This window comes from Anser cygnoides, chromosome 8 (genome assembly GCF_040182565.1).
Source record: "Anser cygnoides isolate HZ-2024a breed goose chromosome 8, Taihu_goose_T2T_genome, whole genome shotgun sequence".
Classification (NCBI taxonomy): Eukaryota; Metazoa; Chordata; class Aves; order Anseriformes; family Anatidae; genus Anser; species Anser cygnoides.
In genome coordinates this window covers 9872033-9899798 of record NC_089880.1, presented here as the reverse complement: position 1 = coordinate 9899798, position 27766 = coordinate 9872033, and the positions used below count along the sequence as shown (strand labels likewise).

Here is a 27766-nt window from a genome sequence, read left to right as displayed (position 1 = left end):
GGGTCTGGGGGGAGCTGCCGCCCGTGGGGGACCCGTGCTGGGGCAGTTTGCTCCTGGGGGATAGACCCCGTGGTACGGAGCCGTGTGGGAGCAGTTCCTGAAGAGCTGCTGCCTGTGGGCAGCACCCACAGCATCAGTTCGTGAAGGACGGCATCCCGTGGGAGGGACACTACACTGGAGCAGGGGCAGAGAGGGGGGCAATGGAGAAGCACTATGGGCTGACCGCAGCCCCCACTCCCCAGCACCACTCAGGGGGAGCAGGCAGAAGAGGATGGATGTGGGGAAGGTGTTTCAGTTCGCTTTGAGCTCCAGTCTGCTAGCGGCAGCTAATAAATTTTATTCATCCCCCTGTGCCGAGTCTCTTTTGCCCGTGACACCTTCTCCCGCTCCCCCCAAACCCCCAGGACCCCTCAGCGCCCGGGGACCTGGGGGGGGGCTCCTCCGGGGCTGCGGGGGGCGCTGCGGGGGGCGCCGCGGAAGGGACGGGGCCACCGTGCGGAAGGGGCCGGGCCCGGCAGCGGGGCGCCGGGACGGGGCGAGGCCATGCCGCGGGGCCGGGCGCTGCCGGGGGCCGTGGGGGCGCTGTGCCGGGCCCTGCCGCCCCGGGCCCGGCTGGTGCCCGAAGCCCTGCGCCGGGCCAAGTTGGACCGGCCTCAGGCGGTGAGCCCGGGGCTCCCGCCGCGCCCCCGCAGCCTGCCCCGGCTCGGCGAGCGGCAGGGGGAAGCGGGGGGGGCCGGGCGGTGAGGGGCTGCCGCGGGCGCTGAGCTCGCAGTTGGCTATTTTAAAGCTTTTACGAGAGCTGAGTGAAATGCCAGCGGCGCGAGTCATTGCGGGCGAGCGGCTGGCCTTGTGCGGGCAAGAGGAGCTCTCCAGCCCGCCGGGTGAAGGGAGCTCCTTCTCCGTCCCCAGCTCAGTGGGCGCTGCTGCCTCCCGTTTGTGAACTGTGGGCGCTGTCACGGCCTCATCTCGGTGACAGCAGAGTGGGGGTGTGCTGTGGCGGTGTTGGAGCGGATACAGCTGCCTCTGGGGTAGAGGGGAGCAGTGCTAGGCTGTGTGGTACGGCCAGCACCAGCATCCCTTTCCAAGGGCACCTGCCCTTAGGTAGCGTTCATCAGGCAGCGAAGGCCTGAATGGGACAGGGGTGCTGGCAGGATGCAGCTGTGCCCTCCTGTGCCACACCTGGTGCTCACATACGGGTCTCAGGTGTGCCCTCCCGTGCAACAACTGATGCTCATTTACAGGCTTCGTTGCTTATTTAAGGCTGAATCCTGAATCTGTGGTGGATTTTTTGTGTGTGTGCGTGCTGATCTCCCTCTGTTCTTGTTCTTTTGCAGACCCTGGATTTCTGGAGGCTGCTCTATGCTCTCCTGAAACAAATCCACGGAAGCAAGTGGACCGAGTGTGATGCCATAGGTAACCATGGCTGGCCGCTTTGTCTGTCCCAGGGAACTACTGGGGCTGGTGTAGTAGCACCTTTTTTTTTTTTAGGTTAGTCAATCTCAGTAAGGAGTGCTCCATTCTGAGGAACTAGTTTATGCCACTGGCTCTCGCTGTTTTATCACAAATGTGCAGACAGGTATGCTCTTGTTTGGTTCTATTATCCAGGAAAATGGGATGTTCTTGTGTCTGCTAGGGTCTCTTGCTTCCCTTACACGTTTCACTGCAGGTAAAACTCTGTGATATTCTTACGTGTTCTGAGAATCTGTAGAGATAATTACAGAAGTAGATTTATGTTCCCCATGATCTGTTCTTTCCCCATTCTGCATATGATGCATGATATTATGGTTAATTTTCTATCAAGTCCTATGTCAGGGCAATGAATTATAACATATGAACCATGAAGACAGTGTTTTAGAATGAAGTTCTAGACAAAACAACAAAATAAAAATGCATATGAGTATTTTAGAGGGACCATAAATATCTCTGGATGGGGCTTCTACTGCAGAGAGAAGCTGTATAAAGGCTGGCTTCTCATAATGATAGAGCACTAATTATTTCTTAAATACGTGCCATTCCAAATTTGATACTACTCTTCAGGTTTCCCTCTCCACTCCAGGATTCAGAGCCCTTTCAGTGTAGGAAGAAAGGATCATCTCTGATGTATAGAGGTCTCCGCACACTGAAACCACTTAAAATCAGTCCACAAAAGCTAAAAGGAAAAAAAAAAGTTGGTTAAGCCCCTAAAGAGTTGGGAAACTGATGTCTCTGGAGACAGTCTTTTTTAAAAATAAAGGCTGAGCATTGTGGCTGATACGTTTCAAGGAATGTGGAGCAGCACCTGTGTGCTTTTGCTGGTAGCTCAGCAGGAAATTGGCATGGTTCTGTTACAGACAGGACTGCTACTTTTCATTCAGCTGTCCTTTGTTTTCTGCTGATCCGCAGTCTGCTGCGTGCAACTGTTTGGTAAGTCAATTTATTGGCTGTCCACGACAGCTTTGTGAGGTTGCAATCTCACTGTAACCTGGCTGCTCCCATACTAATTGCTAGCAGCATTTTTAGACAGGATTTCTGGATGCATGTGGCAGGTTGCTGGCTCCAGAGAGAGCAAACCCAGTTGTTACTGGTAGATTGTCAGGTGAGTGAGTTGCCCACTGTGAATAGGATCAATATTTCACTGTCTGTCCCAGCTCTGGAGCAGTTGTGGTCTTTCATGTATTTATTTCATGGAAAACCCAAGTCTTCCGCTTCATTAAGGACTAAATAACTTCCTCAGCTCTGTACAGGATTCTGTAGAACAGCAAGGAATTGAAACAGATTCCTCTAATTCAAGTCTAGTGCTTTGGTCCCTGGATCAGGCTTGCCTTTCTTTGCTGGTTTTGTACAACCTTTTAATTATCTTAGCTAAAACCCAGCAGTAGCACTTGCCATATGCCAGAGGAAGGCTATGAACCCAGTACGAGGGATGCTCTGTACGTAGGCATTGGAACAGCTTTTTGGAAAAGAGAAGCCCTACTCAAATGGTCTTGTGTTTTTTTTTTTAAACAAAAATCTGACTTTTTTTAGGACAAAAGTTTTTTCCAAAGTTTTGCAAACTTGTTAAAGTTTTGGTCTGTAGTCTGTGTGTGTTGCCGGGGCCACAGTGGTTCTCTTTTTGTTACTCTGTAAAGCGAGGCCTGCATTTCGAGGACAACATGTAAGATGTTGGTCCACTTGTGCTCGTGAGATGCTAGGATAAAGCAATACGTTGCAAGGACAGAACGCGCTTACGGATTTTTCCCCATGGAAAAGGAGAGACTTTCACGTAAAAATTGTTCCTTCAGTTTGGGAAACCCTTTCAATCAAATGACTTTCCACGTTGCACTCCCAGGGTGTATTTCTGTTTCACGTTAATAGCTTTTGTTAGTTTCTGTTCTTGTGATATAAATGAATTTTAGAGAAGATTAAGATTTGCTTTGAATGGTCATCCCCTTTTTATTGGTGTAATGTGAGGCTGTTTAGAAAAACATTCTGCTTTATGTTTTTAAATGGGTGATATATTTTACAGCCCTACTGGCAAAAATGAGAATATTTGAAAAATCGCATACAAGAAATTCCATACAGATCGATGATTTAAAGTGTAGGAACTACCGCATTCGTGCAAAAACAACCCAGAAACCCTACTGAAGTCTTTCAGTCATTGGTTATAAAATTCTGCAAACGTTTCGGTTTTCTATTTTGGAAGAATTTTTTCTTCCTATAGTACAAAGCGCTCATCCTAAACTGTGGTGGGAAGCATTTAATACACTCCGGCATGTCAGAGCAGTGGATCTCTCATTAGCGGAGTACAAGACAAAGCAAGCTGTGCAGTGGCACTCTGGGCACGACTTTACTGATGAAGCAAGTCACGATTAGTGGTTTCATGTTGCTCTTTCTTGACAGAGGCTGAGGGACCTGGTTAACGGCCACACCAGGTAGCAGTGCAATGTGCATTTCGATAGTTGGAGGAGATGTTCCTTTTCTGGAGCTGCAACTCCATTTTTCTAGTGTAAGAAAGAGGTGTGGAGCTGCAACATATTTTTGTTTGACAAATAAAGTGGAAAATTATCTTCTGCAGCAGCTGCTGCCTCTGCAGGTGTTTCTTGTCTGAGTGTGTGAAGTTACGTATCTGTCTGTTCTTATACTTGATTTAGTTTCTTTCCATCTTAGCCTGCTAGACCAATGCCTAACCCTTATTTGAAAATCTTCTTGTAATTCACTGAGACATTCTGTGGGATTCATGAAGCAGAAGAGCACAGCTGGAGTACGGTTTTAAGAGAACTGAACCGTGAGGTTCATCCACAGCTTGCTTTTATTTGCTGAACATGTTTTTATAAATAATGTGCATGCAGAAAGGAATTAGTTGGAAAGACTGAGTGGGTCTTTCTATATAGATTGCCTAATCCTAATAAAATGCTGGAAGAAAATGTTGGCAAAGAGAAGGTGTTTGAGTGACTGGCATTATCTGCTTATCTGCGTGATGTTTTTGCTCTCTCTTGGCTGCATGTTTTGGAAGAATCCATCTTGTTTTTTGGTACTTATATAGCCTCCACTGCCACTTATCTCAGGGCTGTATCCTTACAAGGCAGAGCATTGTGGAGATGGGGAGAACTGAGTGACTTCTGTAAGGTCACTTAGGCTTTCTAGAAAGGCTCTGTGACTCTTTGAGCCCCCGTCCCAGATCCATGCCTGGACCACCTGCCCACGATTCCTGCCTGATGCGCACAGCAGTCACACCTTCTTGGAGGAGGGCAGCGTCTTGCAGAGAGACAGCTGAAATGGGGAGATGAAGGACCAGAGCAACACAGAAATTCAGGTGGCAAACTGCCTTGGTGGGTCTGGTCCCAAGTGATCTGGCAGGGGAGGGAAATAACTAAAAAGGGAGGGGGGAAAAAAGGAAAAAAAAACCCTAGCTTGCTCTGTTCCATCTCTTTGATAGGTGATTCCTCAGGGAGCTCCCTGAACTGCAGATGGCAGCACATCTCACTTCTTTGCTTTGAGAAAGAGGGAAAGCAGGTGCTGATCTTCCTTCCTCTTGGAGTGTTTCTGCCTTAACCTGTTACAGCTGTTCCTTTCTTGACAATGACAAATGTGCAAGGAAGAGGAAAGGGAAGCACGAAAATCCAGCTAATATGAGCATGTTCAGTAGTGGTCAAAATAAAACCTCTTAAGATCCGAGTGCTCTCCTGTACGTGTGATTGGAGTGTATATCTATGGCAAGACTTTGAGCAAACCCTGGGCATCTCTGCCACCCTAGCATCGTGCTGGGAAGCTGCTCGTTTTTTAATATTCACATGTCCTACAGAAAGAGCAAACAGTCATTTAGAGGTTTGGGTTTCCTTTTTGTCTGTGGTGCCAAAGCAGGCTAGGTGTAAAACCAATTGTCACACATCTGTGCAGAGGCTGTGCCCTGCAGAACACCGGTCCAGCAAAAATTTAGTAGCTCTGCACCCTCACATTGCCTGCTTAATCATGCTCCTGATGTTTTTTCTTCAGTTTTGGGAATATCTTTGCCAGGAATTCATGTGTAACTTTCACATGGTCAGTCACACGTTCCCACTCCTGTTGCTGAAGATGTATAATGGTGTGTAGCATTTTCAGCTGTGTGCGTGGATTGAAGAGCACTCTGGACGTTGGTGTCTCCTCAGGGATGCACACGCTTCTTTCCCTAAATTCTGATGTTGTTGGAACGGTGCAAACTCACCTTCCTCTGTTTTGTCAAAGCACAAGGAGCTTGATGGCTCTGTGGCTACCAGCTCCTTCCAGCCTCAGCAGGGCTGCAGCAGTGCCCTGCTCCTGTCGGGTTACCAGCACAAGTCAGGTTACGGCTCCTCGTTCTGTCTTGGCTTTGTGTTATTTTCAGTAGATACGACTCCCTTAGCATTTTGCAAATCAAGACTCTTTCCACTGTGAGAGCCTCTTATAATTAACCAATTCCTTTTGAGAGCAGTATTGTTTTTCTCATTTTTGTTTTGAAGTCGGTCATGATGTAGTTCTTGAGCTTCGGCAGTCAATGCTAGACAAAAGAATGATTACAGCGCATGTGGCTGCTGAGGGATGTTTTTAGCACAAGTGGCCAAGGAGCAGGCAAATGAGTAGGTAATGTGATGAATGAGTATGTTAATTAAGGACAGCAGTGACAGTCCCTGATTGCTTGAGGCTTGTGCTTTGTTACTGGTGCGTGTGTGTGTGTACCTTTTTCATGAAGCCTTATGGAGATGCTGAAGCCTTACACTGGAAAGGGAGAGCAGCTTTTTTCCTTACCTTGTAAGACTGGATCCTCAGCTGGATCAAACCGAAGGTTCCTCCAGCTCTGTCCAATACTGACAGCTGTCAAAAATGGAGGCCCAGGGCAAAGGACAGGACAAGTACACAGGGACGCTTCCAGGAGTTAAGTCTTTCAGCTTTCACTAATTTACATCGTAGGCTTCCCAAACCAGAGGGCACGACTTTGCTTTAAAGAGTTTTGTCATACTCATTCTCAGTCCTTCCTTTGCCTATGCTGTCGTTTCTTAAAATGAAGCCGTTCTGGGTTTGTGATCTTACTTATCCTTTCTCTTACCTTTTTCAAAATCTTCCGTAGCCCTTCTGGGACTGAAGAAATGAAGTAACACAGAGTTTGAGATGTTGTGGGGTCATTGTGGGTATAGACAGATATATAATGTTCTTCCCTGTGTTCTGTCTAGGTTCCTTTTTAGACTTCTTGCATTTGGTCGCTTTTGGATATATAGAGGGTCGAGTGTAGTATTGTCAGGAAAATTGTGTTCCAGAGTGCAGTGGTCAGTTCCAGGCCTGTTGCCATGTCAGAAAAGTTAGGATTGTTTTTTTCCCTCGTGTGCATCATTTTTCATTATTTTTTAAAGGAATTTTATCTGTTGTTTTCAAATCACAGAACCTAGCGAGTCCAAGCTTTTCATTATCAGCTTGCATTCCTTACCACAGAGTAATTGCACGTCAGCACCAATCTTTCTGTCACTATCATATCGTCCTTGTCATTTTGAGTTGAACAGCAGAGGATTGGCTCAGAGCCCTCTTGTGAAACCACCGCGTGTTCCCACCCTCTGATTCTCGTCTGCTAGTCACTTGTTGGTGCAAGCTCACCCTACTGGCTTAGTTTCTTTTTGCTAGCTGAATGCCTCTGGGAAATCTAAACGTCCTGCATCAGTTGAATCTTTCTCAACCACTCAAGTGTTGTTGCCTTTGCAGAACTCCAGCAGCTTTTTCAGCAGGGCTTACTTTTACAGCAGCTGTTGGTTCTTCCCCAGCATATATGGGTTATCATTGTGCCCCCTAGTTGTGTTCTTTATTACAGTTTTGACTACTTTACCTGGTACAGAGCTGAGGCTTCCTGGTCGGAACCTGTTTGTATAAAAATTTTATCTTTCTTTCATCTGTATTTCACAGTTCTGTAGTGCCTGTCTTGTAGCTGTCAGGTAAAATTTGCTGGTGTGAAGGAATATGGATTGGAGCATTCCTGAGAACTAACCAGTCCGTGCAGTCTGGTATGCAGCGTGGTGTGCCGCGTTATCTCTGCCTGCCCACTGCTGCTTAGAGATTTGCAGCAGGCTGCGAAACTCCTATCTCTGAATTCCAGTTTCGTTCAGGAGTCAAGTGACTCGAGGTATTTACTAATTCATAGGATTCTTGGTGCCTCATAAAAAATGAAGAGGTGAATTGGAGTCCTGGTAAAGTGAGGATGGCTATTTACCTCTTTTGCTTTTGTTAATCTCCATGAAGCCTTGATCTCAACTCTGAATTTTTCATTTCCCTTAGCAGTAATTTCTGTAGATCAGCATGGGACAGCATAAGGAAATCTCTTACCTGTTACCACCTTCCTTTGTCCGTTGTCGAATAAAGTACCGAACTCTGCTCTCCACTGCCTTCCATTAACCTTAGGCTTAATTAAAAATCTTATTCTCAGAGCAACAGTTTCTGGAACTGAATGGGTGAACGCGTTGAGTAGCACAGTGTGTTATTCGTGATTGTTTTCTTCTTTTCAGATACCCAAATTAGGTTTGTAAAGTCGGCGCTGTGGTACCACGGCTATGGCAGGCCAGAGCTCTATCGGCTCCCCTCCGATGGCTCAGCAGGTAGCCGGGAGCTGCTGCTGGCATTTTCCTGGCTGCTGCACAGAATCAGCCTCTTGGAACAGCTCTTGGCTCGGAACAGAGTGAGGACTGGAGATGAAACCTCTGTGTGCATGGTGAGCCTGTTCGTGTCCTTCCACCTCGTCCATCCCTAAGTAATGTTCTGTGACAGAAGCCGTGTTATCATTAGTGGGTAGCGCACAGTGTGTGGTATCGTGGTGCTCTTAAAAATAAATGCCTTACACTAGCTTTATAAAAAAGTTGCAGGGGCCAGCAGCTGGAACCTGTTTTCTTTCCCTTCTCTAATCTTTCTGTGTACAGGTGATCTGGGTTCCTTCTCTTTCTCACACTCCCCTCCCTGGGTGAATGCTGTCATTTTTTTCCTTGCGGTATAGATGAGACCAGTTAGGAGGAGTGCAGGTAAGTGCATGTCACTGATCTCTGCTTCCAGGCTGTAGGCATGGAAGTGGAGGTAGGCAAACAGATGAGCTGTGAATGCTGGGTCTGTTGGCACAGGGTAAAGCAAGTAATCCTAAGGCAAACAGCACTTTAAGAAAACATCTTGGGGTAACTAATGACATGACTGATGACAGTAGTTACTTGGGGTAACTAATGACCTTGTAGCTTCCTTGAGAGAACAATGAGGTATACAGTTGCGTTTCCGTCAATAAAAACATGTTAGCACGCAGAAAGCCTGGTCTGAAGTAACGTGAGGATAGCTGTGTGTCTACTTTAGCTGCAGTGTACATGATCGGGACGGGGGGGGGAAGGCAAAGAAAAAAAAAAAAAAGCCCCGAGCCCACGTTATAACATGGATAAAGGATAATTGCTTTTAGAACCCATCCCTTGCATTTAAGAGCACATGTTACTATGTAGATGGTTGCTAAACGGAAAATAATTTGAAGGGAAGAGTCATTTCTGTAACAACCTTATGAGCAGTATTTTGGGAAAACAGTCCACACTTACTACGCTCCAATTGCTGCACAAAAAAGGGAGCGGAAGAGCTGCAAGGTAGTGCCGGGTGTGCTGGGTGTGAGTGGTGGTGCCCTCTGGTGATGGGAAGGGCACCTCAAGACCTTAGGAGAAACACGCTTGTGAAGACACTTTTCCTTTAAGCTTCTTGTTTTTTCTTGCTTTTTGTTGTGTGATAGCAGATTTTTTTTCTTCTGATCCTTAATTTCTATTACAAAAGAGGGATGAATGAAGTGTAGCAGCAACATGAATTCAGGAAATAGGGCAGCACATACATTATTTTCTCTGAAGGACTAAGTTTCGCCTTTTCCAAAATAAGCTGAAGTAACTATGGTAAAAGAATGTTATCTCATATGTCCACACGGAGAGGCATTAAGCAATTTATTGCTGTGCCTTTCGCGTCAATTGTAATCTGCTCCACCTGTGTTTCTCAAAAAAATACATTTTTCATGTTTTTTTTCCAATAACTGTCCAAAACAGTGTTTGTAAAGGTTTACAGGTCTGGATTTTTTTTTTTGATAGGTCAGACAAAAAAGTTTATAAACTGGGAGTTGGAGTTAGTGTGTGTATGTAAGGCTCATTGTATTGATGGTGACGTTCTTCTTTGGTACTCACCTAGAAAGTTTTCATTATAAAACTTGCAAGTAATAAAACTAATAAAAACAGTTGTTCTTAAGGAAAGAAATGATAGGTTGTAGTGGTGGAGGACATGTAAACAGCGTGCTTTGAGATTCTGTATCACAAGGAAGTTAAACAGAATTTTCGGGGAGAGACCTTATCTTTTGGTTGATAATTACAAAACCAATCAAATTGACCAGTAAAACCTGAGCAAATGATGATCTAGAAATGAAATGATGATCTAGAAATTCAGGAGATAATGATGGGTGTGAACTAGAAGATAGGTGGGTCACACACCTTCTAATGGTAATAAATCAGTTCCTTGTATTCCACTCAGGAAAACCTGTCTGTTGAATAAAAGTGTGATAGCTATTGTAGTGCTACTTTGTGGGATACCTTCCTTGGTACCCGCTCATTGGTCAGACAATGTTGTAACCCCCTAAAACCATAGGAAGGAAGGAAAGAAGGTGAGGTTGTCGCTTTGACACCTGATATCTTGTAAGTTAAAGTACAGCTTAAACAACTGAAGTGCTGCAATTTTGACTCTGAATGTTAAATACCAGGCTTTTCTGGTACTTAAACTGAAGTGTTGGAAGATGCATAACAGATTGTACAGACATTTCTAAACATGCCAGAGATGCAGTCTCTGCAATTGCAACTCTCTTCTATTTGAGTAAATTGAAGGAAAAGGCAGGACAACTAGAAAAATTTTCACTAGAGAAAGATTGGTCTTAAAGAGCATTTCGGTTTCTTTTTTTAAAACAACCGAAGTTCTCAGCTGAGAAAGAGCCTGAAAAATGTTCCAGCACATGGAGCCTTTTTAAAAACGTATTATAAACAATTGAAAATATTTTCTTGAAACGAAAATGTCGCAAAACAAAAATCCTTGAAATACTATTTGGTTCTGTGCACTGCCAAGATCTCTGCCAAAATCAGCAAAGCATGGAAGCCAGTACTTACCAGGAAAGCACATCTGTTGGTCTACTAGAGAGAATAAATGTGAAGAAAATCCCTCCCCTTTGTCTTCATCTAAAAACATGGAGTCTCAAGAACTGTAGGCATAGCTGTAGTTCAGCTGATGTGCATGTGGCTTGCTTTTAAAATTTTGTTGTAAATCCACAGATGTGGACAGGCTCTTTTGTACGAAGAGGAGAGAAAGCAGCTAATCCCAAAATTAAGGATGCAGTGAGGACTATTCTTTCAGGCTATGTTTGAAACAAAGCATACAGGCAGCTAAATTGCTGATAATATGCCAAATACCCAACATATCAAGGGCCAATTAAATTAATTCTGTTCATTTCATTTCAGATTACCTCTCTATGGCCTTTTCTTCTCTGCAGTTCCTTAGCAACACAGGTTTTTTTTCCCCCTGCAAATTGAACACTTCCATCTAAAGGATTTCAGGCCAGTTATTTATAGAGGGACAAGGGTATTCATGACACATGATGGACATTGAGCTCAGCCGCTGCAAGGGATTCAGAGCTTTAAGATCCTGAGCTCGGGAAGGCATCCAACAAGCTTAATTTTACAGGCACTTAGATCTTCAGAGTCAAAAGTTAAGCGATTTCTAAAATTATAAGCTAAACAGCGGTAAAAGCATGATGAAAGGGTTAGGGTGCTAGGAGGTAGTGCTTAATGTGTCTGAAATAATTAAAAAAAATAATTATCTTGAGGGTAGTTATTGGTAAGGACAGGTATGGTTAGTAACCTGGGATGATTATATGGGTTGACTGCTTTGATGTGTTAGGAGAATCCTTCAGGGCACCTTGTCTGGTGTGGCCTCCAGCTCATGTTTTTAACAGGGCAGTGCTGCAGTGTCTCTGCTGAGCCAGGTGCGACGTTCCTGCCGCAGGATGTGCCAGCTAGCAGGACGGAGGGAGACGCTGCCCCTTCCACCCATGGCTCTCTTCTAGATTATGAAACTTATAAACCGAGTGGGGAGACCGTTAAAAGAGCTGACTGGAGCCCCAGTTGCCATGCAGGAGGAATAGGAGAGGGAAGATGGGGTAGGCAGTGAATGTCAAGCTCTAGTGCTTGCCTGCTGCGGTTCAAGTGCGTTCTGTGAATTTACTGTATGGGTTTGTCAGCAGGTTGATGACACCAGAGGTGGTAAGTGAAAGTTCAAATATTGCATTAGTCAACTCTTTGAAATAGATAAGTAAAAAATCACTAATTCTATTAGTCCTTTAAAGACCCGAGTGCAATCTGAATTGGAGGTTCACGTAGTTTTACTGATGTGTCTGCTTGGGAATTCTCACCTGTTATGGCCTTAAAGCACTGGGTGATTAGCTGAGGGACACTGTCTTGAAAGGCTTTTTACACCCTGCGTGGACTTCTGTCTCAAACAAGCACTGCAGGGATGTTGGATTTGGCATCTTTGGTTGGTCGTGTACATGAGGAATATTCTCAACTGTTGTTCACTGATTCCATATGAAAATCCTAGACTACTGGGGAAAGTTGAAAAACAGACCAAAAACCACCACATCTGAAAAAACAGTGTTTAAAACACAAAGAATTACCTGTGACAAGTCCTACCCAATTTGACAAGATAATGGACTCTTCCCAGGGTGATTCTTTCTCTTGGATTCATGCCTGTGAAGTTGGTGGACTTTTTAGTTTGAATTGTGAAAATTTGCAGGCAAATCCAGTGCTTCTACAACTGCCAGACAGGGCAGCAGCCACCACTTCTCTCCAAATCAAACCCGTTAATTCTGAGAGGTATAGGTTCCTCCATGAAACCAGGGTTCTCGCATCCTGCGGGGGAATTCTGCTAGTTGTGCTGAGTCTCTGTACCTTATTTAGCTGTTTATGCCTTGTAGCCTACTGACATGTCGCTGACCAAAACTGTATGCCAGACATCTCTTGCAGAGTGTCTGGGTGATCTTCACCCAGGAAGCAAGACAAAGAATGAGAGGACCTTGAGAGAAACCTGATAGAAGCATTGGCTGCCCACAGCTAAGGGCAAAATAGAATAAAATAAACATCTAGTAGTGTCAGTAAAGCCTGAACCCTGTGTATAAAGCCATAACAATGAAAGTGCAATTGCTCGTTTTTTCTCTGCCACTCATCACCAAAACTGTCCTGTACTAAACCTATAAAACAGACCTGGAGAGTTCTCATTCTCTCTCTCCCTGGCTCTTTAAGAAGCAGATAATTGTTTGATATAAACCTGCCTTTTTAGCATATTCAGCATTTGACTGATTTTTGCTTTGCTTTTTAAATTTTACTGATAATACCACAGCTTTATCCAAATCTGTGCAGTGGCTTGTGCAGATAATAGCAGTGCTCTGTGGGCATGCATTCCTTCTGTTCCTGTGGAGGTATGTGGCCTGTACTGGTATTATTTCTACAGCTGAAATTAATCTATATGCCCAATAATTTAATTATGTGTGGAGGCTGTGGAGTTTTTAGATGAGGGTAACGATGTTATTTCCCTCATTATCACCAAGCCGTGTTGTACAAACACTTGTTCTTGGTTCCAGTAATTCCCTCTGCCTGCTTCTTGCCCTCTGTGTGAAATTGGACTCCCCTCCCTTTTTGTGAATTCATGGTAATCAACAAATAGAGCTGTTATGGCTGGTATACTTGGAATTCATGGGTGTCTCGCTAGCATGCCAAAGTGAGCTCAGTTTCATTACTTCTTGTGTGGGGGGAAATGAAACTAAATGTGCCTTCTGACTCTTGGGTTTGCAATTTGATTAATCTTTTGTTTGTCACAGTCTAGCTTGGCTCGCTGGCTATTTCCAATATAGTGTGAGACTTCTGCCTGATTTCTAATCTTGCTGTCAGGATGCCTTTTACTTCCAGAAGTCTCGCCTGGCACTGCTGTTCCATAAACCGCATTACTAGATGGAAGTGTGAACGTAGCCCAGCTTGATGTTACCACCCACCCCAGTACAGAACCAGGACACCTTTGACACTAGTGACAGAAAACAGCAATTTTCTGTGTTTTTTTTTTTCCCCTTTTAACCTATTACAACATGGAGAAAAGGAGGGAATCTTATTAACCTATTGATTCTGACTTAGAAACGTAATTACTTTCCATGTTTTTACGGGCTATATTAGCCTGTCAGCTTTCATTTTTGATTTGCCTCCCCTATTCCCTTTGCTTACACTTCTGTTCTGTTTGACCTCCTGTCTAACTTTAACTCTCACGATTTATCTTTTTGCTACTACCATTGCCATATTATAGTAGCTGTTAATGTACGCTATTTTTAAAGACCCTGAAAGCTAAATAGAGGGCACAGGATCCCTGAAGTTTCCTCTGCAGAATTTGTCTCCCCTAACTTTTGCTAGAGACTAGTGGAAAATTTATGGTTGGCAACATTTATTTTTGCCTGACGTAGTGAATACACTCTTAAGCTTTTTTTGAGACAGCATGTGAAGTTAAAACACTGTAAAAGGTGTCTGAAATGATCAAAAAGGCTTATAATTTAGGCTTTTCACAGAGGTCATTTACTGAATTTGTTGTTTCTTTGGGTAATATCTGAATTTCAAATAAATGCTAAATTGTTTGAACCTGTGACTTACAGCTGATGGGGTTCTCCCAGCAATTCCTGGAGCCCTTTGAGCTCCAGGCTGAGAGGAAGGTGAGGACTGATGTGCTAATGGGAAGCCTTACCGTAGTGATGCTGGTACTGCGTACTTTGCTAAAATGGGTGCTGGGGAATGTTAAAATTATTCGGTGTCTCTCCTGCCCTCCAGCGGCAGGGAGCAGGCAGGACCTTTTGGTACCTTCTGGTTATCTTTGCCCTTTTGATTTAAATGGGAACACCCTCTACTTTTGGTGATCCACTTATGTGAAAAGGGTTAACTCTCACTGCAAGATCTTTTGAAGGAAAGCACTTCTTCCTCAGGAGAACAACATGGACATGGAAGGAAAGCCTTGGCAGGCCTTCTTATATATGGCAGAGCTCTGCCTCTCCTCTCGCGGAGGGCAGTTATTTATTCTTCTCCTAGCCCCTTGCTCCAGGCTTGCTGCTGAGGTCCAGCTGCCTTGCCCCAGCGGAGCAAGATGGGTGTGAGCACGCAGGACTGCAGCTGCAGGCATTATCTGCGTTGCGTTCACTGAGCCCTGCAGAACGCGGGATTCTGTGAGTTACGGTCTGCCTTACCGGGTGTTTATTTCAGTAACTTGGCTTCTCTGTGTTGTCTTAATACATAATGCAGTCATTTGTATCACTTCGACTTTGTGAGCACTTATGTTTGTGGGTATCTAGGTACCTAATTGCTGTGTGCATCCCATGGGAGAGGTTTCTTACACCATCCCTGTCTCCTCATGCACACAGCTATCTGGATCCTGCCTTGTCTAGGAGGAAATCCAATTAATGTTGATGGAGCTGTTAATGAAAATAGTGTTGCCCCTTTCACATCCATGTATTTGAATTGTTCCTTTTCATGTTTTCCCTCCCACTGATAGATATAGGGCTGGATCAGGAAGGTGGGTCTGATGCTCTGGTACTTCTGGCTACGGTGTTTAATTTAAAAAAAAAAACTCTACCCTATTTAAAGATATGTAATTACATTGATTAACATATGTTATGTCACATGAAAACCATTGTGTGAATTACGAGCTGCTCAGAATGAGCTCTCAGTTAAAGCTTGCATAAGCACTTTATTGCTCTGATTTATGTGATTGTTTTGTCTCTCCCGAGTCCTGCAGCGAGCGGTCTAGATACACGTCTTCCCACCGCCGGGATACGAGGCTGCACGCACAGGGTAGCTAGGATTTGAGCAGTACCTGTGAGTAAATAGTTCGTGTCTAGGCACGGATTAATTCGGGTGGAAGTGAGTACGAGGGTGGGAGCATTCATTAGAGGGTTTAACTGGCTGCTGCTTTGTGCTGCTCTGCTCGAGGGTTGCTGTCAGCTGGGGATTAGGCTTGGTGCATACATCCGTGGGTTAAGCAGGTTCCAGCAGGGCTGCTTCGCCACGGGAAGAACAGCAAGCAGTTTGGTGGCCGTCCAGATACAGAAGCAGAGAGCTGGTCCTTGGAGGGATTTGGATGAATTATGAGGAAGAGCTACAGTGAGCTGGGGATGAACCAGAGCCTGCTGCGGTCCTTCGTTTACCAACAGATGGCAGCTCATCGTTGCAGAAGAGCATCTCTCGGGGAGCCGGCCCTGCCGAAGCCTTGTTTTCACAGCAATGCAGGCAGCGCAGGCCTTTGCACTTTCATTGGGTGTGCAGGGCAGACTAAGCCAGTGTATTGTTTGCTCAGCATGGTAACTGCATTCGTGTAAGAATGTGTAAGCGTTAAGAGCTCTCTACGAATTAGGAAGCTGTAGAAGTTTAAGTAAGTTGCCCAATACAGGGTTTTCTTTGCAGTACTACTTGTGGTTTTCCTTTTTTTTTCTTCTTCAAGATCTCCCCTTAATCTGGAGGGGATTTTACTTTAAATCAATTTTTGGAGTTGAGTTTATTCAAAGTGTATGAACAGACCAAGGTCAACCCTGTACCAGGTCCCTAAAACGTTCATATCTCAAAGGGAACAAGCAGTGCAAAAAATGTTCCCTTCTCAATTTCTGCTAACACATTGATGCTTATGTTGTTCTTTGATGAACTATTTATATGACAAAGTGCTTGTTTAATTTATCTTCATCCGCTGTGGGTGAAATTGCTCTTTCATTTCCAATAACATGGAGTTGCTTTGTATTTTAAACCAACGAGAAAGGCTTTATTGCTGCCATAAGTTGAAACTTCTTAATCTTCAATTTCTCTGAGCAAGTTGCATAAAAGTTGTTTGCTCAGATACATAGAATGGGAATTACATTTATATGTTCCTGTGTCTTTTTTCACACCCGTCCTTCTCCCACCCCTTATTCTTTTCTTCTAAGTACTTCTATATCTGGTGGCTTTTCTCAGTGTTTTGTGAATCTGACTTCTCAGCACAGAGTGCCCCGCGAGGGCCATGTTAACTCTTTTTGCATTGTCTAGCCACAAGTGTATTCGAGTGTTTTGAGAATGCTCTGGTATCTTTTTTCATAACAACTGGGCTCGAAATAGCCTGGGAAGGAATGCTGAGGGCAAAACTTGTGTCAGAGACTGAATTCTAGGGTGCTTTGCAGCGATTTTAAACACATGCTCTTAGCTCTGACTAAACCGGAGTTGATTTAATGAGCTTGGGTAGCTTTTGTAGCTTGTGAGCTACCTCTCTTGGGCTGGTGCTCTGCTCTGTCCTGGAGCATGCCCTTAGTATGGGGCTTAGCTGGTTATTTGCCTGCATCTTTCTCCATGGGAGACTTGGGCTCCAGTTGTGCGTAAGTGTGGGCAGGTTGGGAGTTCAGGAATTGGCTCGAAGAGAGTATGGGTGAACATACACCTGTCACCGTCATCAGGCCTGTGCTGGGTTTTCCAGGTTTGCTAGTAAATAGACGTTGAGATCTTCTCACAACGGTACTGTGAACGTTTAGGGCAGAAAAGTTTGTAGGGGTGAGGCAGTGGGAATGAAATTGAGAGGCTTCATTCGAGCTTCTGCTTAACAGTTGTGCTCGTCGCAGGTGCTGTGGTGAGTCTACGTTTTCCAGTTTGCTTCGATATCGCCAGTGTACCGGGACAAACATCCTACACTGCAACGGGATATCAGTGTGTGATAATGTGGCTTTTGTCCTGCAGCACCGTTCTGTAGCTGGAGTCTGTGTGCCTTCCTTCTCTGAAATAGAATCAAAGAGAAACGTTAATTACAGCAAACACTTTATAAGCAAAAAGCTTTTCTGGTAAGTGGCTATGGAGCTATCTCTACCGGAGCTGGTGTGGAGCATCCAAGCGAGGGGAGGCTCTTGAGAGCCCTTAGTGCCCGCCTTGGCTGCTCCTGTTGTGGCTTTGGCTAAATAATAGGCACTTCTGTAAATCAGAAGTAACTGCAGGTGTGCACCCAAATTACCACATAGATTAGATAAATTCACAGTGATATTTGAACCAAGGACTCTAGCTTGGGTTGGTATTTTAGTGATTTTTCTCGCACTGGGAGAGCAGTAAATAGTTTTAGATTGTGGAGATGGCTCTGGAAATTGAGGTCACAGTATAATATGCAAGACTCTTTTTTTTTTAACCTTGTTTACCTTTATGACAGGCTAAGTATTTCATAGCAAAAGGAAATTTTTTGCGCAGTTTGTGGAATAAATAATAGAGTTTCTGTTAAAAATGCATTGGCTGGCTTCCTTATTTTAATATTAATAAGGCAGGTTGCTACTATAAAATTAGCTCTGCGTGGTGTTTGTCATTTTACTGCCAAAGCAATTGAGTCTAATGCCATTCCTTCCTTAAATGAATCCCCAGGAGAGCAGTATTTGTGCTATTCTCAAGCCTCTAATCCAGGGGAGTTGGAGTTGAACTGTAATTGATGGGAAATGCATATTTCAGTCTGGGAATCCCAGCTATGAGAGAAGGGCAGAGTCACGTGCTGAGCTCTGTCTTTGGCCCTGTGGCTTGCTGGCTGCTTATTTGCAGTGTTTTAGTGTTGTTTACACGTATGTTTTCTCTGGTGTACTAATATCCAGCTGTTTACTCGTGTTTAGGGACAACCCAGTAACCATATCTGTATGGTTTCATAGTCCACAAACCTCGCCTGATGGTGGCAAGGTGACCTGCACTGCGCAGGTGCTGTAGGTAGGCCTGCAGTGCTCCACAACTCGGTGCTTTTTGGTTTTTGGTGCAAAAAGCTGGCAGCGTCTGAGGAAAAAGAGTGACATTATGCTTGCCGCAAAGGAGGTGGTCTTTTCCTTGTTTCTTTGTTTTTTTCTCAAGACAAATCTGTGCCTTTAAAAGGAAAAGCCCTTTATGAACCCTGTGCTGCTGTGATTTATAGCACGTGTTTATCTGAGCCATAGAGCAAAGGGAACAAATCTTGATGCGTTTTGTTATGTGACCAGACCAGCATTTTTGTGCTTATAAATAATACGAACGCTCATTGTATTAGAGGCACTGTCAGCTGAGGCAATAGGTTAAAACAGGTATTGGGGGTTATTTGATCACCGTTACAGATATATACCTTCTGAAACCTGCATTTAAGGCAAAATTGATTAAAATTCCTTATTTCTGCATTTTTGCGGTTTGCATTTTTAGTTGCGGATCCAAATTGCAAGCAGCTTTGCCTGCCAACTGAATTTCGATAAGATTTTATTGAAGGTGGAAGTCTGTGAAGCAGGGAAGCACATATGTTTAAGTACCGTTGAGGTCTATGGGTACAAATATCTGCTCAAGTGTTTTCTTGAAAACAGTCATATTTCAAGTAGACTTCTTGAGTCTCTACTTCAAAGAATGTGTTGAATCCAACTGGGAGACGCTTTCTTAGCTGGAGAACGCCAGTTCTGAACCTCTGGGCCCTTGCAGTTCTGTGTTATTTCTACTTATATGCTGTAGAATTATGGATTGCTTACTGTATGTACTTCCTTCAGGCTGGATGAAGTTGACAGATCCACCTTTAAGTGGTGTTACTGACATCAGAAGTAGGCCAGCCCATGTGTTCCTCTCTTACTCATTTGCAATCTGCAGTCTTAGCTGAAAATGGAGAAGGAGGTCTGTTTGTAAATGTGAACGATCTTCTTGTGCAGGAGGCTGGGGGAGCTGGAATTCCCTCCGTGTTCCTTGGGAAGGCAATATGACAGAAATGTCTCGCTTTGTGCCCTTAGCCAAGGAGAAATTGCATCCGGAACGTGAAGGTGGTTGGTTGGTTGGTTTATTGGCTGCAGCAGAAGGAAAATTATGCTTAGTATTTCAGAATCTCTCTTTGTGTCTTCTGGGGTATGGAAAACGAAGGACAGGAGAGGAGACAGCTCACCACATTTTAGCTGAGAAGCTGGTACCAATTCCAGACTTCAGGCTGTTTACTTTAGGCTGTTCCCAGTCCTGTTTTCTAAAAGATTATAATTTCTCTGTACTGCTGGAGTTTGGGGGAATTTTTTCCTCTTTGGCCCATTTGTGTTGTATGCTCTTCACTACTGATTGATTTGAAAATGTTGAAGCTATCTTAAAATATTTTGGTGTTCTCTTCTGCTTTTAGTGTGAAGATGATCTGTCTCAGAGCGAGAAGGGTACAACTGAAATAGCACCTGAATATGGGCCAGAAGACAGAGTTGACGTTCGATACCTTCAGTGGCTAAGTGGGAGGCTGAGGTTCCAGTGGCGGAGTTTGCATGCTCAGCACCAAGAGCAATGCAAACTTTTACATAAGGTGAATGATTCTTCTAACCTGCTATGGCACTGTTTATTATTTAAAAGCCTTGTCAGCTAGTGCTAAGTGTATAAATTGTTCTTGCTTGCTAGTTCGGCATTTTCTCTAGATAAAAGTGAATTATTCTAAATATAAATACCCTCACCTTTCCCCAGTGGGGCAGAACAATGAGAAAATAAAGTATGTGCTGTGTTCATAAGGTTGTAGTTGTATAAAAGTTTCCCTTCCAGGTTAGCACGTTAGTCACTTCTGCGACCAGGTAAGCTGTCTCCATTTTTCTCAGAAAATGCCTGCTAGAAGCGTGACAGAGCATTTGGCTCCCAGAGACAAGTTGTGACTCAAAATGTTAGTTTATCACAAGCGTGCATTCAAAATATTGAGCACAGGTGTTGAAAGTCCCAGCAGCAAAACAAAATGCAGATTCCCCTTCTGCAGTACTAGGGTGCATCCAAACAGAACCCAAAAAACCTACCTGCTTTTAAAATGAGGACACAATAGCAATCTGCATTGCTGAGATTCCAGTTCTGTTCCACTTCATGAACAACGTTTATATGACCGTGTGAGAAATGCAGATATCTGGGAGCACCATGTCTGCTTAGCATAGAAAAAACCTGGAGGCCCAAAGTTGACAGCAGTGGCGACTGCAGAGACAAGCTTGAAAAAAAAAAAAAAAAAAGGTTGTGAAAATATTGCTAAAAATTATTCAGTGGTGTCTTCTCTACCAACCCTCCCCCCCTTCTCCATTCACATCTCTTCAGGTAATTGTATGGATCAGCTTGGTGTTGTACCTAGAAGCTTCATAGAGAATCTTTCTGAGACTAAAAACAGGTTTAAGAAATTTCTCCTCAAAGAAGGCACATCAGAAAGTCATCAGAATCAGAACAAGAGGCTTTTGAATGAAGATGCCTTCTTGGCTTTAATCCTGCATGTGACAGAGCAAGGCTGAAAACTGTAATGAGGTTACATTTTGTTCTTTACATGAATTGATTGCTGGGGAAGATGTCTGATTGACAGCCCAAGGGAAAGATCAGGTGCTGTGTGTGCAGCATCCAAAGTAACCTTTTGCTTCTTGTTGCCCACTGTGAATGTGCTTTCCTGAGCTGGAAAGGAAGACAGCAATTCACTTTAAGTGCAGGTGCAGTCCTTGGCTTTTGTGCTGAGATTACAGACAGTGATGCTGTTGGAAGAGATGCCTTAATGATGTAAAACTCAAATGAAATGATTGGTATCTCCTCCCCTTGAAAAGCTACTTCTATTATGGGTACGCTGATTTTTATGGTAGGTGAGGCAAATATCTCCATAACTCATCATCAGTGCTCTGACTTAGCTAGTAGTTGGCAGTAACAAATCATTAGGCAGTCTCACTACCTCAGCTTGCAGTTAATGAGAGCAAGAAAGAATTAAGCAGCAGGTCAAACCAGGGGCCTCAAGAACAGACACACTCTCATGGTCCAGATCGGGCACTGAAAGGAAGAGATGTGCTGATTAAGCAACACTGCTAATTGTTTACAGGGGACATGATGACCTCCTGTGGGGACTGTACTTTGCAATAAACCTGGGCTCTTTTCCCCTCTGGCTACCTAAGGAAAAATGTTTGTTGAAGTTAGGACCGGTACAGTCAGAGGAACATATGAGACAGGTTAAATATGATGAGGATGGACGGGAGCCCAGCTCCTCCATTGGTGATCACACACCGATATTATGCGTGGTCAAATACGTATGTGTGACTGAGTTCTGTTCAGAGCTGTAATAACGTGCAGAGTTCTGATTTATGTTTTAATCTGAAATAAAAGCAGAAAAATTGAAAGGCGAAAGTGACTGGAAGGGATTTCATTACGGTGCCACATTAATGTTAACTTTTATGGTACCACAAAACACAACATGTGTACAGTTTAACAGCTGCATAAACAACAATTGATATTTTTTTGACTGTTTACAGAAAACTTTTGTCTGTGCTATTGCATTAACTTAGTTTTAAAACTTTTAAACTACTCTGCTTTATGTTACAAGACTGAGCTGATCCAGTATGACCTGTATAAGTTGTTGCTTTTCTCATAGAAACCGCAAACACGGTATGTGAAAGGCTAATGAGTGCTATGATTTTTAATTACACTGACAGATGTAGAGGGCTTTCTCTACAAAATGATAATTATGGCTTTTACTCTGTTTAATAACTTAGCAGGTTATGTATCTCAGCTGTGAAACAGTCTTATTTACTGCTGATCATGAGCTATGGTTTTTGCCAAGTAGTGGCGACACTTCCACAGATTTCATTTTGTGACTCACGCAGGCTCTAAAATACCATATTCTCTATTTGGGGCTTTCTGAGAAAAATGCATCACGCTTGGAAAATGTTCTCATTCAGGAAATGACTGCTTTGCCACACTATTTTTTAAGCATGGATATTGCTACTGGAAATAAGAATTGTTTATTGAGGATCCAACAAGAAGCTACCAAGATGGTGAAGGACTAGCTAAGATGAACATGATCTCCAAGACAAAGCTGAGGGAGTTGGGCTTGTGTTGTCTGGATGTGGGAGGCACCAGCAAATTGCTCCCTTCAGCTATATGACAGGTAGTTACACAGAGGATGTATCTGTGTTGTTCTCAGTAGTACCAGATGACAGGCTAAGGGAAAAGGGCCTCAGGTTGTAGCATGGCAGGTTCAGGCATGTTAGAAGAAGCCTCTTTGGGATGATGGGCAGCATTGGAGCAGGTCAACAGAGATAATGAACTATCTCCATCCTCAAAGGTTTGCAAAACTTGCATGCACGTGTTGACAACAGGCCTTGTCAGAGCAAGAGGCTGGACTGAAGATATACAAGAAGATTTTTCTTCTATGATTTTGTGGAAAAAATACTGAATTGCTCGGGTGATGGGGGACGTGTACTTTCAGGTTACAAGTGATGACTCATGTCATAATGAAACAGTGCTGTACTGCCTCGAGAAAGGGAAGAGGAATGGTAGGAGGGAAATAGGTGAAATGGAAAAATAACTGACTCTTCTTTCTCTGAAGTGCACAGCTGGTAACTGAAACCCTGCTCTCTGAGGTATGGGATCACTGGGAGCCCCGTGTTCTCTGTCCTGTCTGCAGCTGCTGAAGGTTGATGGCATGAAGTTATGTAGCAAGCAATTCGGGTTAGTGAGGAGGGAAGCCTCCCTGGAACTACAGTGTGGTGTGAACTGCTTGTTAGGTGCTCAGACTAGCTGTTCCTCTTTGCCAGCCCTCCTGATGAGCTCCTCTTGAGTGCCTTCAGCTCCTGGGAGGCATGTTGGAGCTCACAGACACACACGTGGCCTGCTGGAGGATGGAGACCTCCTCAGGGAAATCTTTACCTCTCTGGTGCTGAGGAGCTTTGCAGCCTGAGGCTATGAGCTGTTGAATAACATTATAATGGCTTCTCGACATGGGCAGGTTGGCCTGCTTTGAAAGTATAATAGAGCAATTCTACCATAATTCCCTCAAAATTCTCAGTGGTACTTATTTACCTGGTATGCATTCAAATATATCGAAGCATGAGGGAGAAATTACCATATTAAGGCACGCCTCATGGCTCCTGCTGTTCCATTTCTTCTTCTTTCTATCAAGTACCAGTGGAATATCTGCCAGGTTTTTGATCCCTCTTGAATTCATGGGGGAGAGCAGCTGTTTTTTATTAGACCTTGAATTGCCACTTTACCTTAAAAAAAAAAAAAGTGAATGAGAAGCCTTGTGTAGTTTCAAACAAAGAGGTAAGAACCTGAATATTTTAAAACTGGCTTTAAAAAAAATATATCATTGTGCCACAATCAGCATGTGAAAAGAAATAGTAGAGTTTCTGCAAAGCTGATGGATTTCCTGTGGGTATTTTCAGCTATCCTCCATCCACTGAAAACTAGGACAGAAATTAGAGCTGAAATAGGGGAGGGTTAGCCTGAATTAAGTTGTGAATTTTGTTAAGCAGGTGGATATCTGATTGTGGACTATGGGCATAGGTTAGTAGGAATAAAACGAAATTAAATGGAGTTCCCGACAATAGAAGAGGGACTTTAACATAATTGTTATTATCAGATTGTGGTAAAATGACTATAAAGGTCGTAATGTGCTTGGAAACTGTGAGAGCAAGAGTTGTATTCTGTTAAGGATGTAAAGCAGTGCTGGGAAATGCCTCCAATGAAAGGAATTGTTTCTTGTGCCTGCTCTAAACTGAGCAGTATAAAATAAGATGTATTACAGTGGATTAGATTGGTGGTGTCTATATATCTTATATAGTAAAAGAGAAAATGGGCATGAACAAGTCTTGATGTTCTGAATAACAGGGCAGCGAGTGATGCTGAGAGGTGACCATGTTACTGGTAATTTGAGTGATCTGAGCTGCAGGTGTTGGATGCACCTGTATCTTGGTGTGAGGAGTCTGCTGTAAATGTCTGCATTGGTTAAATAAATCTTCTTGTTTTGAGATTTTTAATATTTTAAAATCTTTGTTTTCCTAACATGAATCTGCCCTTAGATCTCAATAGTGCATTCTTCAATGCAGTAGAAGCTTTTCCTCTTGTGCACGTGTGTGAGCTATGAGCAAGTCCCTTTTTCATCTTCTCTTACATGGATTAGGCAAGCTCATCTCTTTGCAAATTGCCTAAGCTCGTGGGCACTTAGGAAATGGTATGGGAAGCTTCCTAGAAGTGGTGTTTGAGGAGCCGTGCCTGTACTCTGGAGCAAAGAAGGTTAGTGTAAGGTTAAATCAAACCTGCCTCCTCTGTTGTCTGTTCCCATTCCTTACAGCGACAGCTACACATGCCCTGTCTCTCACCCTTTTCTCACCCATTTCTTTTGTCTCGGTAGTGTTTCCAGCTTTAGGGTATTTGCTTTGGGCTTTAGCTGGTAATGTAGCTGCAACAAACCTTTGAAGAAGGGTTGAAATTCAGCCCCGGTGCTGGGGCCCAAGGGTTTTGCTGCTGCAGTTACACAAGAATGCAGCCCAGAGAGGAGTGGTGAGTAGAAAGGAAGAACATTGTGTGGGGAGGTGCTTTTTTTATTTTTAAACTTGCATAGCTTTGCACATGTGACAGATGGTTGTCACCAGAAGTGAGTTTGGGGAAAGGAATGCTAAAATATTTCTAAGTTTCAGGGAAGGGTTGATAATTGCCCAGTGCCTGTCAACTTTAAAATAGTTGTCAATACCCAAGTGTATGATAAAATTCATATTAAAATAAAGAAAGAAAAGCAGAAAGCATTCTCTGTCTTCTGGCAGAAATATTAATGAAATATGAGCGATTGTCTGACAAATGTGCACCGCTATCTTGTTTGGCAGCTGCAGTTATTACAGTAACAAAGGGATCAGCTCTGTATAGGAGGGATTGCTTTTTATTGTTCCCTTGACTAACTTGGGAAGCTTCTTCGTCGAGTAATTGATGATACCATCACCAGTGCAGCTGGGACAAGGTCCCGGTAAGAGAAAACCAAGAATATATAGCAGCAAAACAGAATCTTGCTGTAACAAGGTAGCATTTCCTGCTTTAAAGGAATAAATCGCAAATTATCCTGAGGGTATCCTTTACCCCTGTTAAGACTTCTGCTATCTATGTAAATGTTTTTATCCTTCGTGCTACATTCAAGAGCATGTGTAGCAAGGAAACAAGGAAAAAGACTCAGAGACATAATGAAGAGAGCAATCTTTCACTTCTACTGTGGTGACAACAGTAGCAATTCTTGCATGTGTTTCTTGTAATAGTGTTGGACAGACTGTTGGTGGAGTGTGCTGATGAGTCCCCGCAGAATGCTTTAAAGAGGTCTGTTTTGGTGGTGGTAGTAGCTGTACTTGTGCTTATCCATTGGGAATGGGCTTGTAACTGCTGATTCACGTCACCATTGCATTTGTGCAGCCGTCAGCCGGTAGCTGACAGTGTTGTTACTGACCTGGTCATCATACTGACAAATATCTTTAATCTGTTCCAGATCCATTTACTCACTACTGGCTGTCATGTGGACCAGATCCTTGGACATTTTTCCGTCACAGAAATGGATCTCATCAGACAGCCGGAGAACTACAAGCAGGTAACGCTTTTTCTGTAATACTTGGACACTTAGTTTGCTTTAGACAAACATTGTTCAGCAGAAGACTGCACTCCTCACAACACTTTTAACCATTTCCAACAGAATTGAAGACTTGTATTACTGAACTGTCTGTCTCCTCACTTATAACTTGTATCCACCAAATGTTTTTCCCTTGTTTGAAAGGGTATAGAAGACAGGTATTAGGCTGGGTTTTGCAAAAACTGGTAGACAGACAGTGGGGAGAGACCTGACTGAAATGAAAGTGCCAGTGAAGAAAAGGATTGTAGAATAAACCCATTCTAGATCAGCAGGCCGACTGCTGTGACTTCTGTGAGTGACCTGGTTCCATGTTCAGTCATCTGCGAAGTAAAAAAGAATTTTCTTCTGTGTTCAGACCGAACCTCCTAGGGCAACGTTATTTCTCCTAGCATACTGTTTTAGCTGTAAGGATATATTTCTGCTGCTCTCAAATATTTGATTACCATAGATGTTTCAATTTATTGTTTGTAGTAGTACAATTCGCCTGTTTTAGTACAATGTAATGCATTTGTTTTACGAATCAGTTCATGGAAGCTCTTCTATATGTAACTGAAACCAGATTGAAATTTTAAGCTTGGTCCTCGCAAAATCAGTATTTGGCATGTTTCTGCAGTCTGTTCACATCTGTTTACTCAAGGAAGATATTCCTTCTGCTGACACCGTAAGAGTCAAAATGGCCATTGTAAATATTGCACACACAGAAATTCAGGAAAGTAGATTTGAAGACGATGTGAAGGGAGATGGTCTTATGTTCAAACTCCCTAAAGTAAAGTGCACATTAATCTTTCATCACTGAGTATTCTTTGGATGAACCGTTTGCATCCAGCCTCTTGAAAAAGTTCAGCTGTTTAGAATGTTTCCTGGAATACTGTTTTTTTCCTAGAGCAAGTGCCCAGGTCAGCTTGAGATATTTTTTTTTCTGCTTCACAGTCCTTCTTCAGTGGTTTGCTCAGCAGCTCAGAGCAGACAGCAGCACGGTCCTCTGAGGCCCATACTTTACAGACTTTGAGCTTAGTAAGTGTCCAGAAGGGTCTGGTGGGCTGGGACAAGAAACTTCTAGGCTGTGTAGAAGAACTTCGCAACCACTTTTTTCCAAAGCCTTATCCTGAAATTGTCTCTGATCTTTTACACTAATGCATAATGATACTCTAATGAAGCCGGTTTGGTTTTGACAGCTCTATCAATGAATCATTCAAAAAGTCTTCTTTCTTGCTTGCTCTTCCCTTTCTTGGGTTAAAATCATAAATCTGGAAGTGGGAGACTATCCCATTTAGCAGGCAGGATGTCATACCTGGTGACACAGTCATGATGCCTGCTTCAGGTGTGCCTGTAAGGTAGACGCTCAGGGTAAAATAGAAAGAATCTGTATTTATTTCAAACAGGATGGTACAGTCAAGGAATTTTAGTGGGCATTTGTGTTGCTTGGTTATAATCTGGGAAAGTTTCACTCTACCTTTCCGAAGTTTAAACAGCGAATAAATAAAATGAGAGCCACCCCTTCAAAATGGTTGGTCAGTGAGATGGACAGAAGCAGTACAGCAGATGTTTTCTTCAAATGAGCTGTGGGTGGCCAGTTTCCATCTCCAGAGTCTGCTGCTCTAGCAGATGTGGTCCCAAACAAGTTCCAGCTCTAGTGCATGTGTGTTAAAAGTTCTTTTCTTATGTCACTTACTGCTTGGACTGGTCCAAAATTGGAATTGTTTGTCAGCATAGTCAGCTGTGAAATTTGTGACTTCTTGAAGCTCTCCAACTTATTTAAGAAAAGGGGTTCCTCTAGTCCATTCCTTTGTGCCTGATTCTAAAATGAAAGGAGAAGTTGCAGGCTGTCCTCGCTACACTTCAGTATACATATTTTCAAGAGACTTAACATTCTTACTGTCATCCTTTGAGT

General features: G+C 43.5%; 1 protein-coding gene and 1 long non-coding RNA gene across 6 annotated transcripts in view; one reads left to right on the top strand and one right to left on the bottom strand.

Annotated features, from left to right (window-relative positions):
* Positions 1-500: 500 nt before the first annotated feature.
* The window catches only part of TEDC1 (tubulin epsilon and delta complex 1), a 69379-nt gene continuing 42113 nt past the window's right edge, over positions 501-27766 (top strand). For 2 of the 5 annotated variants that reach the window (XM_048080235.2, XM_048080234.2), the window contains exons 1-4: positions 501-660; positions 1335-1413; positions 7956-8158; positions 25738-25836. In XM_048080235.2, coding sequence (XP_047936192.2) covers positions 544-660; positions 1335-1413; positions 7956-8158; positions 25738-25836 — 498 coding nt within the window. In that variant the 5' untranslated portion in view covers positions 501-543. Of the gene's footprint in view, positions 661-1013; positions 1204-1334; positions 1414-7955; positions 8159-19632; positions 19804-25737; positions 25837-27766 lie in introns of those variants that run through there. The other 3 variants (XM_048080233.2, XM_048080231.2, XM_048080232.2) reach the window with 3 other exon arrangements.
* LOC136791345 (uncharacterized) lies at positions 17163-23469 on the bottom strand. The gene is made up of 3 exons (XR_010833137.1): positions 23335-23469; positions 20276-20457; positions 17163-17283 (listed from the first exon to the last, which is right to left on the bottom strand). It is a non-coding gene; the product is annotated as an uncharacterized lncRNA (long non-coding RNA).